General features: G+C 39.4%; 1 protein-coding gene across 1 annotated transcript in view; it reads left to right on the top strand.

Annotated features, from left to right (window-relative positions):
* Window positions 1–13,471, top strand: part of FGD4 (FYVE, RhoGEF and PH domain containing 4) — a 224,573-nt gene that overhangs the window by 194,247 nt on the left and 16,855 nt on the right. Inside the window, exons 6-10 of the mRNA XM_081083679.1 lie at window positions 3,118–3,263; window positions 3,923–4,079; window positions 7,179–7,317; window positions 11,198–11,256; window positions 11,569–11,715. Of these exons, the coding sequence (XP_080939805.1) occupies window positions 3,118–3,263; window positions 3,923–4,079; window positions 7,179–7,317; window positions 11,198–11,256; window positions 11,569–11,715 (648 nt within the window). The remainder of the gene's footprint in view (window positions 1–3,117; window positions 3,264–3,922; window positions 4,080–7,178; window positions 7,318–11,197; window positions 11,257–11,568; window positions 11,716–13,471) is intronic.

Genomic DNA, 13,471 nt, shown 5'->3' with positions numbered 1-13,471 from the left:
CAAAAAGTAAGATTTCCTTCTTTTTTTTATAGCCAAGTAGTATTCCACTATGTAAATGTACCACAGCTTTTTTATCCACTCATCTACTAATGGGCATTTGGGCTGCTTTCAAATCTTGGCTATTGTAAATAATGCTGCAATGAACATAGAGGTACATATATTCTTTCAAATTAGTTTTGTGTTTTTTAGTGCTGGGTCATAAGGCAGTTCCATTTTTAATTTTTTGAAGTAACTCCATATTGGTTTCCACAGTGGCTGCGCCAAGCTTCATTCCAGCAAACAGTGCACGACGGTTATCTTTTTGCCAGAACTTCACCAACACTTGTTGATTTATTGATGATAGCCATTCTGACAGGGTTGAGGTGATACCTCATTGTAGTTCTAATTTACATTTATCTGATGACTAGTGACATTGAGCATCTTTTCTTCTTTTTTTTTTTTTAAATATATTTTATTGATTCTTTACAGAGAGGAAGGGAGAGAGACAGAGAGTCAGAAACATCGATGAGAGAGAAACATTGATCAGCTGCCTCCTGCACGCCTCCCACTGGGGATGTGCCCGCAACCCAGGCACATGCCCTTGACCAGAATCGAACCCGGGACCTTCCAGTCTGCAGGCCGACGCTCCATCCACTGAGCCAAACCGGCTTTGGCAAGCATCTTTTCATATGTCTCTTTGGAGAAGTGTCTATTCAGGTCCTTTGCCCATTTTTTAATTGGATTGTTTTAAGGGGGAGGTTTGGTGTTGAGCTGTGTAAGTTCTCTATAAATTTTGGATATTAACCCCTTATCGCAGTGGTTCTAAACCTTCCTAATGCCGTGACCCTTTAATACAGTTCCTCATGTTGTGGTGACCCCCAACCATAAAATTATTTTTGTTGCTACTTCATAACTGTAATTTTGCTACTGTTATGAATCGTAATGTAAATATCTGATATGCAGGATGTATTTTCATTGTTACAAATTGAACATAATTAAAGCATAGTGATTAATCACAAAAATAATATGTAATTATATAGGTGTTTTCCAATGGTCTTAGACGACCCATGTGAAAGGGTTGTTTGACCCCCAAAGGGGTCGCGACCCACAGGTTAAGAACCGCTGCCTTATTGGATGTACTATTGGTGAACATGCTCTCCCACTCAGTGGTTTGTTTTTTATTTTGCTGATGGTTTCCTTTCCTGTGCAAAAACTTTTTAGCTTGATGTAGTCCTATTTGTTTATTTTTTCTGTTTCCCTGCCCAAGGAGATATATCAGAAAAAATATTGCTAAGACAAATATCCGAGATTTTACTGTCTATATTTTCTTCGAGGATTTTATGGTTTCAAGTCTAACATCCAAGTCTTTAATCTATTTTGAGTTTATTCTTGTGTATGGTGTGAGAAGGTGGTCTAGTTTCTTTTTTTTTTTTTTTTGCACGTGTCTGTCCAGTTTTCAATATTATTGAATAGACTATCTTTACCCCATGGTATGTTCTTGCCTCTTTTGTCAAATATTAATTGACCAGAAAGATGTGGGTTTATTTATGGGCTCTCTTTTCTGGTCCATTGGTCTATAAGTCTCTACCTTGCTGTTTTGATTACTATGGCCTTGTGTTATAGTCTGATATCCGGTATTGTGATTCCTCCAACTTTGTTCTAATTTCTCAAGATTGCTGTGGTTATTTGGGGTCCTTTGTGGTTCCGTATAAATATTTGTTCTAATTCTGTGAAAACATTTAAAAATGTATTGTAAGAGTAACTATTGAAAACTAAGATCTCTCAATCCTGCTTCAGTGATAAAAGGACAAGATAACTGGTAGATTGGCTGCTAATACAGACTCCTCTTATTAGAAGAGAGAGTTGCCACGCTGGAGCGTTAGTTGGAAGACTTGTCCTCTTCTGTCATTGGAAAACTGGAACTTCAGGGAGCAGGTCGTCCTGTGCATGCTCCCTCTCCTCAGTTCCTAGAGTTCCTGTTACAGGGAGCCCCCAGGGGCCGAATTAACGCTGTGTTCTTTGAAATAATGAGTTTGCAACTCAAGTATTACTTTCCAAAGAATTTCTCCATGTCAATCAGGTTATTTTGAGTTTGTATTGTTGAAATAATTTTTTTCTTCATGGGGATCACAGACCTGAAACTTTTAGTTACTCCCATAAGGGAGATATTTCTTTTTTAAAAATCGGATGTGTCCTCCACCTTTTTCCCCCAGCCACATTAGCTTGTTCAGCTATTGCTGCTGACGATAGAGAAGTTTAGACTCTTAATTACTACAATATCCTATCTGCTGGAGTCTCTAGGGACATAATTTTGTGTTCTTCTTGCCTTAAGAAAATGCAGTGGAGGGGAATTTAGAAAATTAACAACCATCTGGACATTATGAAGGACCAGACCTCCTTCTGCCTACATTTAACAGAATGGCAAGAGGTATAGTAGCCCTAGTGGAGTATAGCTAAGATTGCAGACTTTTTTTTTTCCTTTATGGTACCTATTATTATCCATATGCAGGAGAAGATTTTTTTGTCCTCATACCAGTGTTTCAAGTTTTGCATCATTTTTTACTAAAAAGAAGGAAAACATTAGAGAACTGAAATATTCTTTTTTCATCCACTGACCAGTTATTTATTAAGTACCTTTTCTTCTTTAGAAATTATGATGTCTTCCCTCCCCAAGTTATGTAGTTTTAATAGAAAAAAAAAAAGACATATGCCAACAACTGACAATACCAGTAAAGACAATATGTAGTAAAGGACATAAAAATCATTCAAAACATAAACAGGAGTGGAAAATGCCACAATTATGAGGTATATGTAAAGTCTTGGGTTTTTTTAAAAAAATCTCTTAATTCTACTTATGGATTCGAAGGGTAAATTCTGTTAACCTCAGTTGGAAATTCTCTGGCACAAAAAAGGTTAACATCCCACAAAAAGAGGCAAAGTTTCCTAATTCTAATTCCTGGTTCTTTTTAACCAAAGTACATACTCAGTCCTGTAGTTCAAAAATGATTGATTTCTTGAACCATGAACTTTTCCATTTATTCAACAAAAAGTTGTTAAAGAGCCTACTATGTGCATAGCACAGTGCCAGGTGGTAAGCCAATAAATTTGAAGTAATGTTTGCTCTATTCTCTTATTCAGGTATTTTATTGCAAACTATTGGAAGAGGCCAATCGAGGCTCATTTCCAGCAGAGATGGTGAATAAAATCTTTTCTAATATTTCATCAATAAATGCCTTCCATAGTAAATTCCTATTGCCAGAACTGGAGAAACGAATGCAAGAATGGTAAGGAGTAGATAGCAAATGATATGTCTAAGGCAGTCATACTAGATGCTGTGTTATTCAGCTTTTAAATTGAAATACTTGTGTTACACAGAGCTTTAGCCAAATATTTGGGCTAAATTTTTATGCTATAGACCAGGGGTCCTCAAACTTTTTAAACAGTGGGCCAGTTCACTGTCCCTCAGAGCGTTGGAGAGCTGGACTATAGTTTAAAAAAAAAACTATGAAAAAATTCCTATGCACACTGCACATACCTTATTTTGAAGTAAAAAAACAAAACAGGAACAAATACAATATTTGTATTTGCATGTGGCCCGCGGGCCGTAGTTTGAGGACCCCTGCTATAGACCAATAATAGAAGGTGTACGTTTTCAACTTTAGTTAAAAGGGTTTCATCTCTGCTCATCAAACTGTTTTTACTAGTGAAGATACAATGTTATGAGTTATATGGAGCTTGAAGATTTTCTTAGTATTGCTTTTTACTATTTCCTTCCTAAACTTCGTTTAATTCTCTACCTTCCTTCATTCTCTACCAATCTCATAGCAGAGTGAATCTGATTAAGTATAGGGTGTGTGTAGAGAGGTGATTACTTCTTTTGAAGTCCTGTTAATTCACTCATTCTATAAGAAATCTTAATGACTTGTTTCTATATTTTATACAGGGAAACTACTCCTAGAATTGGTGACATCCTCCAGAAATTGGCACCATTCCTTAAGATGTATGGAGAATACGTGAAAGGATTTGATAACGCAATGGAATTGGTTAAAAACATGACAGAGCGTATTCCCCAGTTCAAATCAGTAGTTGAAGAAATCCAGGTAATATGACTCTTTTGTTTAAGGCTATGCAGCAGTTGTTCTGTCCAAATCATAAAGTTTCTAGATATAAAATTTAGATTGTGATATCTGTTTGAGATACCTAGCCAAATTCCTTCAACTTTGAATTATGTAAAAACCATCTTTGCAAAATTAAAATATTGAGCATAGGCCATGTGTTGAGCAGTAAATTCTCCATTTGCTTTTGAGAGCAAGAGAGTGCTTTTATTAGGGTCCATGTAAATTACAAAGTGAATTCCCATTTAGTTCTGTGCCTCTCTTGTTTTCTTTCAGAGGTTGAAATGTTGAAATGAATAGAAGTGAATATAAAGAACTAGAGGCCTGGTGCACAAAATTTGTGCGGGAGGGGGGGGGCGGGGGGACGGGGACCCTCAGCCCAGCCTGCACCCTCTCCAATCCAGGACCCCTTGGGGGATGTCCGACTGCCGGTTTAGGCCCGATCCAGTCGGACATCCCTCTTACAATCCAAGACCACTGGCTCCTAACTGTTCACCTGCCTGCCCGCCTGATTGCCCCTAACTGGCCCCCCTGCCAGCCTGATCATCCCTAACCGCCTCTGCCTGCTGACCTGATCGCTCCTAACCGCCCCTCCCACCAGCCTGGTTGCCGCCAACTGCACCCCCCTGCCAGCCTGGTCACCCCTCACTGCGCCCCCTGCCGGCCTGGTCACCCCACACAGCCTGCTGTTCAGTCGTTTGGTCATCCCTCACTAATCCCCCTGCCTGCCTGGTTGCCCCACTCAGCCTGTTTGGTCATCCATTCGGTTGTTTCAGATGTGATGGCCCCTGGCTCATTATATATATAGATGATGGTTATAGTTTTTCTCTCATTGATATTTTTGTCTCCCTCCCTCTCTCTTTAAAATCAATAAGAACATTGTTTAAAAAGAATGATTGTTATAAATTCTGATGTTTTAGAAATATAATTATTCTGGATTTTTTTGTGACGTTATATGATTAAAAAATTTTTTTTAAATTTTTTGTGACACCTGAATAATACATTTTAATAATACCATAGTAATTTCTATTTGATTCTCTAGTCGAAGTTGTTAATAACTATTCTGTGCCAAAGTTTAAATATTTTTTAAAAATTCTTTAGATCACATACGTTTCTGGGGTTGGGAATTCTGCGCCCCTTGACGGCTCTCTTTTGTGTTTCCTCTTCTCTCTGTTTGCCTGGCGATACTGTATCTAAGGTGCTTACCATGGAGCTTGTTGCATAATAAGTGCTCACTGCACGATGCTGGTGATGGTAGTCATTATTTTACCAAATCAGAAATCTGTCTCTACAATGTCTGTCATCTCCATATTATGAGGGAATGATGAGACTGTGAAAGGCGCAATGGATTGAGAATCAGCTAACCTAATTTAGAATCCTCATCTGCCACTTACAATCATTTTACCTTAGAAAGCTGTCCTAACTCTCCTGAGCCCCAGTGTCTTTATGTACAAATTTTGGGATCAGTAATATTTTCTCTGATGTGTGTGTGTGTAATATGTTTGTTAGAGAAAGTCAAAAGAGATCTCTAAACTTATAACAATATTTATTTATTTATTTATATTATTTTAAAAAATATATTTTATTTATTTTTTACAGAGAGGAAGGGAGAGGGATAGAGAGTTAGAAACATCAATGAGAGAGATACATCCATCAGCTGCCTCCTGCACACTCCCCACCGGGGGGTTGTGCCCGCAACCAAGGTACATGCCCTTGACTGGAATCGAACCTGGGACCCTTCAGTCCGCAGGCTGACGCTCAATCCACCAAGCCAAATCAGTTAGGGCACATTAATATTTATTAAGCAAAGCCATTACCCCTCAGCTTCCACGCTAATTTCAGGCTCTTTTTACATTTCCTGGTCTACAATAATGACTTCCAAACTAGCTTCCCCACATCTTCCTAAAGCCATATTGCAGTAGGTTGATCTTAGCAGACCTCTAATGATATCACTCCCCTGCATGAAAACCTGAAACAATACTACACTCAGTTTGACATTATTACACCAGATTACTATTTCTTCATCCTGTTTCCATACAAATATATTATTTGGTAACAAAACTCCATTGTTCCCTTTTATTGACCATGTTTCATGCCCCACTGCCTTGGGCTTGTTCTCCAAGGTCCCTCTATCTTCATTTGCCTCCTGGTTTCCTAGGATGCCTTCCCACCCAAAGCCTGCCCTCCTCCAAGTTCAGGTTAAATGTTCCTTTCTCTGCGAAGCCTTTGGTTTCTTATTTGCTTTTTTTTTTTTTAATTGCTAACCGTGTCTTAATATGACTTGTATAACCTTGCCTTAATCATGCTATGAGTTGAATAAATATGTTAAGATTCATGCTTTGTTTAATATGAACAAGAACACATCTTACTTTTCAAGGAATCTTTTCCCTTTTTTATGTCAACAGCTTATTGAAAACAAATGCTATAGACTCGATTTCACCCAGGGGAAAAAAAAATCTATTTAAGGAGTTTGGTTTCTAATGGAAAAGAATGCTATGACCTAATGAAAAATGGAAAAATTCTGACAGATAATGAAATGATCAGATCTTGTCATTCTGTGTAGAGTCTTTTTTAAGTTCAAAGGAAATGATGTTTGTGGTGGCCTTATTATAAAATAGTTTCTGCTGAGTCCAAAATCATTTAATAAAATTTTTCTTAGTGAAGCTCATTAAATAGTAGATGCTTCTTTTGAAAATCTCTACAGTATGATTTAATAATATGACCTCACACAGACTTGTAATGACTCATTGAAGTGGTTGCCAGCAATGTGGAATTTTCTTGCTTAAAATGCTGCTTGATTTTCCTTTCTGTTCTTACCCTTGGTTGGTGGTCCTCAAACTGCAGTGGAAGAATCAGGGATTCCAATGCACATGCCCAGGCCCTAACCTCAAAAATCATAGTTTCATAGATTCGGATGGGGTTTAAAATTCCTATTTTTATTAGTACCGCAGTTATATCTAATGCAGATGATACATAGACTGTATTTTGTAGGGAGATACTGCCCTTGATGAAAGCTCTGTATTACATTTTTCAACTAGCTAACCTAATTTTTAAATCTTTCTTTACAAACCTTTCTAATTACAGAAACAGAAGGTCTGTGGGAACTTGACCTTGCAGCACCACATGCTGGAGCCCGTTCAGCGGATTCCTCGGTACGAGATGCTCCTGAAGGACTACCTGCGGAAATTGCCCCCTGACTCTCCAGACTGGAATGATGCGAAAAGTAAATGCATTCCCCGCTCTTTTCCATTATGGGATAATGTAGTGGCCAAGCAGCTTTGTGATTCCAACGCAAGATATAGGTCTGATAGGCACTTCAGGAAAATATTGGTGCCAGGAAATAATCTCACTGGATATTGTTAACAGCACCTCAATTAGGCAAGCACTTTAGAGCAATGCAAATCACATTTCTCTTGCTGGCTTCTCATTAATCATTAACTCTGAAATATAAAACTATAGTCTTAAAGTCCTGGCCCATTTGGCTCAGTAGTTAGAGCGTCGGCCTGCGGACCATAGGGTTGTGGGTGTGATTTCCTGTCCAGGGCTCGTACCTGGGTTTCAGGTTTGATCCCCAGCCTAGAACTTGGAGCCTGCGGGAGGCAACTAATCAATGTGTCTCTCTCACATCGATGTCTCTCTCCTTCCCCCCCCCGCCCCCTTCCTCCCACTCTCTAAAAATCAATGGGAAAAATGTCCTAGGGTGAGGATTAACCAAACAAGCAAACAAACTATAGTCTTAGAGACATCTGGGATTGCAATACACAATTACCTTCTCACAGGAAGAATACAACTATCGGAATTACTAGCGCTGCTGGTTAATTAGATAGGTTGATGCATATCTCAAAATTATTATCTCAAAATAAGCAGTGTTGGCTTTACCTGTTCAGAAGAGATAATGATGCTATATACTGTCAGTTAACATTTTCCCGTGAGAAAACGTTATTCCTATTCTGCTAGTTGTCTTTTATTTTATAGAAGACTTGTTATGTATGTCTAAATGAAAGACTTTCTTTAAAGCTTAAAGGTTTTAATAATGTTACTTTCTTTTGTACTTTAAAACAAATCTATTAGTGCCCTAGCCATCTTGGCTCAGTGGATAGAGCAGGGGTCCTCAAACTTTTTAAACAGGGGGCCAGTTCACTGTCCCTCAGACCGTTGGAGGGCCGGACTATAGTTTAAAAAAAAAACTGTGAACAAATTCCTATGCACACTGCACATATCTTATTTTGAAGTAAAAAAACAAAACGGGAACAAAAACAATATTTGTATTTGCATGTGGCCCACGGGCCATAGTTTGAGGACCCCTGGGATAGAGCATCAGCCTGCAGACTGAAGGGTCGCGGGTTTGATTCTGGTCAAGGGCACATGCCTGGGTTGTGGGCTCGATCCCCAGTGGGGGGCATGTAGGAGGCAGCCGATCAACGATTCTCTCCCATCATTGATGTTTCTATCTCTCCCTCCCTTTCCCTTCCTCTCTGAAATCAATAAAAATATATTTTTAAAAAATCTATTAGCTGTGAAAGTAAGAATGAAAGTTAAGAAATAGAATTGGGTTTGTATTCAACAAGTATTAACAATACGGTGTATAATCTTAAAGCATTGCTACTTCCTCTAATAATTTCTTGTCTTCCATTATAAGTGTGCCTTGATAAGAGATGAGGATCACCAAACACAATCTTTAGTCTAGGAGCCTGGGTATTTTTTTTGAACACAGGCTCTGATTTGATTATCCCACCATCCAAGTGAGTCAGTGACCGCAGGAACTTCTCTTCTCCCCTTTCTCCCTCTTCCGTTTAGAACTTTCCTGACGTGCTGTCTTTCACTTTTTATTTCATCTCCACTTTCCACACATCTGGCCTGAGTTCTTGGTGTTAGTGGCAGAACTGGTGGTGGGGCTGGAGGTGGGAGTTACCACTGCTACTCCTCAAATTGGTCTCCTGGGCAATGGCCCCAGCCTGTCTTGCTTTGTTTCCCTGTCTCATGGATTCTGTGTGGAATGCACAGAATTGCCCGTATCCGCATAATTCTCCAGAATGTAAATAAAATTCAGTTTCTTCTATACTTAAAGACTCTGACTTCCTCTTATGTGCTAATGTCAAAAATGACAAAATTGGCAACGTGATATTTTATTACTCTTTTTGATTTCCCGTTGCGACTTACACTAAAATTCTAAGGAAATCACAGAGGGAGACAGAAAAGTCGGGAAAGGAACAAAAGTGCAATTTGTTCAGTAATGGAACAAAGAAGACAGAAAATTTGGTCCAGAGCCTATAGGTTGTTGTAACAGAATTAACCCAACCAGGATTCACAAGGTAGAAAAGAAAGGCAGAGAGTAGGACCTGACTTAATATTGAGAGCATTCCCTGGGGTGGAGCCGGCAGGAGACCTCAGCTTCCCCAGCTTCACCGGGGGCCCCAGGCCTCCTACCTTGCTCAGACTATGAGTTCCCATTGCCATCTCTCCATACCACCCACCCCTGCAGCAAAACCCTCTATCAGCATTGGCTGAAGCTAGAACTATGGCTGTCTTTTCCCAAAGAATGTTAGTTCTACTTAGTGGTTAAATTGCTCATAAAATCAATAAAATAATACCACTGAAATGTTGTAGAAATTTGAGTCAGAAGACTTGGGTTTAAATGTGGCCCTTTAATATCATAGTTGTGTGACTTTAGCCAAGACACATCACACTCCATTTCTTTCATCTGTCAAATGGAACGAATATACTTTCCATTCAGGGTTGTATAAGAAGTAATTGACCTAATACCTATGAAAGCACCTGGCAGAGGGCCTTGTCGCAAGCTAGTGTACATGGTGTTTGCTGATTTTGAAAGTTCCATTATGGATTAGATCTATCTGTAAGCCTCATAATTGTCAATGAGGAAATACCCTTCAAGTTCCAAGTATTGACCTACTTACAAATGAACTTTTGAAAGTACAGTAGGTCCTCGGGTTACGTCGGAGATCCGTTCCTACGGCGCGACATAACACGATTTTTGCCGTAAGTCGGAACCCACCTACATAACTCACATGGAGCACATACACAGCAGTAATGAAGTGAAACAGTAAAAAAATTTAAAAGAAAGATAGCAATTCCTGACCTTTGCTTGTGGCAAATAAATAATAAAAAACATAAAGAACATATGTACATATGTTGAAATGACGGATTTTTTTTTTTTTAATAAACTAGAGGCCCGGTGAACGAAATTTGTGCACAAGGGGGGGGGGGTGTCCCCTCAGCCCAGCCTGCACCCTCTCCAATCCGGGACCCCTCGGGGGATGTCCCATTGCTGGTTTAGACCCGATCCTCATCCCTCTCACAATCCTGGACCACTGGCTCCTAATCGCTCACCTGCCTGCCTGCCTGGTCGCCCCTAACTGGCCACCCCCTCCCCCCCCTGCTGGCCTGAAAGCCCCTCACTGCCTCTGTGTGCTGGCCTGGTCGCACCTAACTGCACCCCTCACCCCCCCCCCCCCCCCCCCCCGCCAGCCTGATTGCCCTCACTGCCTCTGCATGCTGGCCTGATCGCCCTTAACTGCTCCCCCCGCCGGCCTGGTCACCCCACGCAGCCTGCTTGTTCAGTCGTTTGGTTGTCCCTCACTAACCACCCCTGCCAGTCTAGTCATAGACAGCCATCTTGTGAGGATGTGAGGATTAATTTGCATATCACCTCTTTATTATATAGGATGGGAGATGGCGACGTAACCACGAAACAGTATAACCCGAGGAGTATCTGTATCTAGTTTGTAAATGGAAATTGCCTCCTGCTTTTATTATGTATTAGAGGCCCAATGCACGAAAGAGTAGGCATTCCTTCCCTCGGTTGCCGGCACCAGCTTCCCTCTGGCACCTGGGGCCCAGGCTTTCCTCCGGCTGCCAGCAGGCACCCAGGACCCTGGACTTCTGTCGTATCCCTGGCTTCATCCGGTCTAATTATCATATTATGCTTTTATTATTATAGATCTTTGGTCTCAGATTTCTGCTTCTTTTCTTTTTTTCTTTTTCCAGATTTCTTCTTATTGTAGTGTAAAGTATATGTTATTCAGCTATCTAGTTGCATAGTAAGGACAATATATATTTATTTTATTTTATTTTTCTCCATTTAGAATCACTGGAAATTATATCTACAGCAGCAAGCCATTCTAATAGTGCAATAAGAAAAATGGTAAGTGGTAAGAGGAGACGGGAATCTTCTAGTTAGATAATTGCCAGTAATATAGCCTAATATTATCTAAAGTTTGTATCAAAATGAATTGGTATAGATAAACAAAAAGGATTGTTTATAAACTGTTTAAGGTTATCGGTAATAACCTTCTCTTAATTTCCTCATAAGTTACGTATTTTATACAAAAATTTATGCTTAGTTCCAATTGCTTCTGAGTTATTCATATTTTAGCTAAGGTTGTTGTATTATTAAAACCACTAAGGTGAAACCTCCTTATATTTGATGTTGCTGAGCTTTGTTTTCATTTCTTAGGATAACCTAAAGAAACTCTTAGAGATTTATGAAATGCTGGGAGAAGAGGAAGACATTGTAAATCCTTCCAATGAACTAATAAAAGAAGGACAGATCCTTAAACTAGCTGCTCGGAACACATCAGCACAGGAACGCTACCTTTTGTTAGTGAGTATTGTCGTGTGAGCAGATTGCTTAAGAATAATTTATAAGCATTGTTATATACATCTTGGAAAACTAGGATCCTTGCCTGCTCTCCAAAACAATGGTATCTAACCTGGTGCCATCACCACTGTCAAGACTCCACATCGGGAAAGTCCTCGGTAACTGAAAGTTGTTCTTTCAAGGACACAAATCTTTATTTTTGAAGTATTTTTCTATAATTTTTCTGTGTATTTGCCATATGCAATTTACTGTGGTAACACATCCTGAAGACAATTGAGCCTTTCCATGATGGTCATAGCCAGCAGTGTGTGTGTGTGTGTGTGTGTGTGTGTGTGTGTGTGAGGTATGACATGCTTTCTGGTTTCTTCTCCTTTCATTCTTACAAGCTAAAAGGTACTATTTCCTGGATATTGTGCCAACATATTATTTCTTGACAACAGTTTTCTTCCTAGTCATTTCTAAACACTACTTTTTAGCCTTTCTAGTTTGAAGAAGTATATAAGCTATGTTGGAAAACGTGCACCTACAATTCGTATGTGAAAAGTACAAGTTTGCTGCATAGTTCCTTGTCACTGCAGTCAGGCCTGTCCCTGCCTGCACTTCCTGAAATAACCATTAGTCTGGGGCTTGGCTGACATGTAAGATATCTCCTGGGGAATCCAGGCAATTTATTTTTAGCCACTGGTAGTTCCAGCTCCTTTTCCTATCTAATGATATGACAATCATCGTAATAGCTAACACTGAGTAGAAGAAAGCAAACGTTGAGTGATAGCTCAGTAAACGTTAGCTATTATTGCGATTGTTATTATAGGCAAAGAAGCAGAGAGACATTGGCATAGATGCTGCTCAGTGACTGGCACCCCATACAGTCTCAGGATGTTACTCACATCTGACTTTTCTGCTGCAAGGCAGTCATCTCACCATTATAATATGAGTTGTTATTGGGGGCTTAGAGGTTTCTGTTGTCTGGTTATAATTTCCTTAAATGGGAAATTTCTAGGAACTAATTGTCATGCAGAGGAGTGGTCTATTTTTGAAAAAAAGAACACATGATCGCCATATGACCCAGCAGTTCCACTCCAAGTTTGTATAACTCAAGAAACTTGAAAACATACGTCGACACAAAACGTGTGTATGAATGTTCATAGCAAAATTATTCATACTAGTAAAAAAGTCTAAACAACCTAAATGTTCATTAACTGATGATGGGTAAACAAAATGTGGTATATCCATGCAGTGGAACATGATACATTAATAAGAAGGAATAAACTACTGATACATGCTACTTTGAAAGCATTGTGTCAAATGAAGAAAGCCATTCACAAAAGGCCACACTGCATGATTCCATTCATATGAAATGTCCAGAATAGGCAAATGCATAGAGGCAGGATGTAAGTAGTGGTTACCTAGGGTTAGTGGGAGGAGGAAGTGGACACAAGATTTCCATTTGAAGTCATGAAACGTTCTGGAATTAGATGGTAGTGGTCACTGCACAATGTATGGCTATTCTAAAAGCCATGAATTATGCATTTTAAAAGAATATATTTTATGGTATATAAATTATATTTCAGTAACTTTAAAAAATACATAGATGTTGTCTAAATTAACTATAAAAAATCATTTGAGCTCATCAGAAGCACTTCACCTTTCAGAAGTTGTAGAGACCTCCATATAAATCAGGGACATGTCCTGTCAGGGTTCAGAGGTCTATTTATTTTGAAATGTATGTTTTGTTGTTTAGGTGTGGTAAGGCCACCAG

The sequence above is a fragment of the Myotis nattereri genome, assembly GCF_964212035.1.
Source record: "Myotis nattereri genome assembly, chromosome: 2".
Taxonomy (NCBI): Eukaryota; Metazoa; Chordata; class Mammalia; order Chiroptera; family Vespertilionidae; genus Myotis; species Myotis nattereri.
The sequence above is the reverse complement of the archived record's forward strand: the minus strand, read 5'-3'. Positions and strand labels throughout refer to the sequence as shown.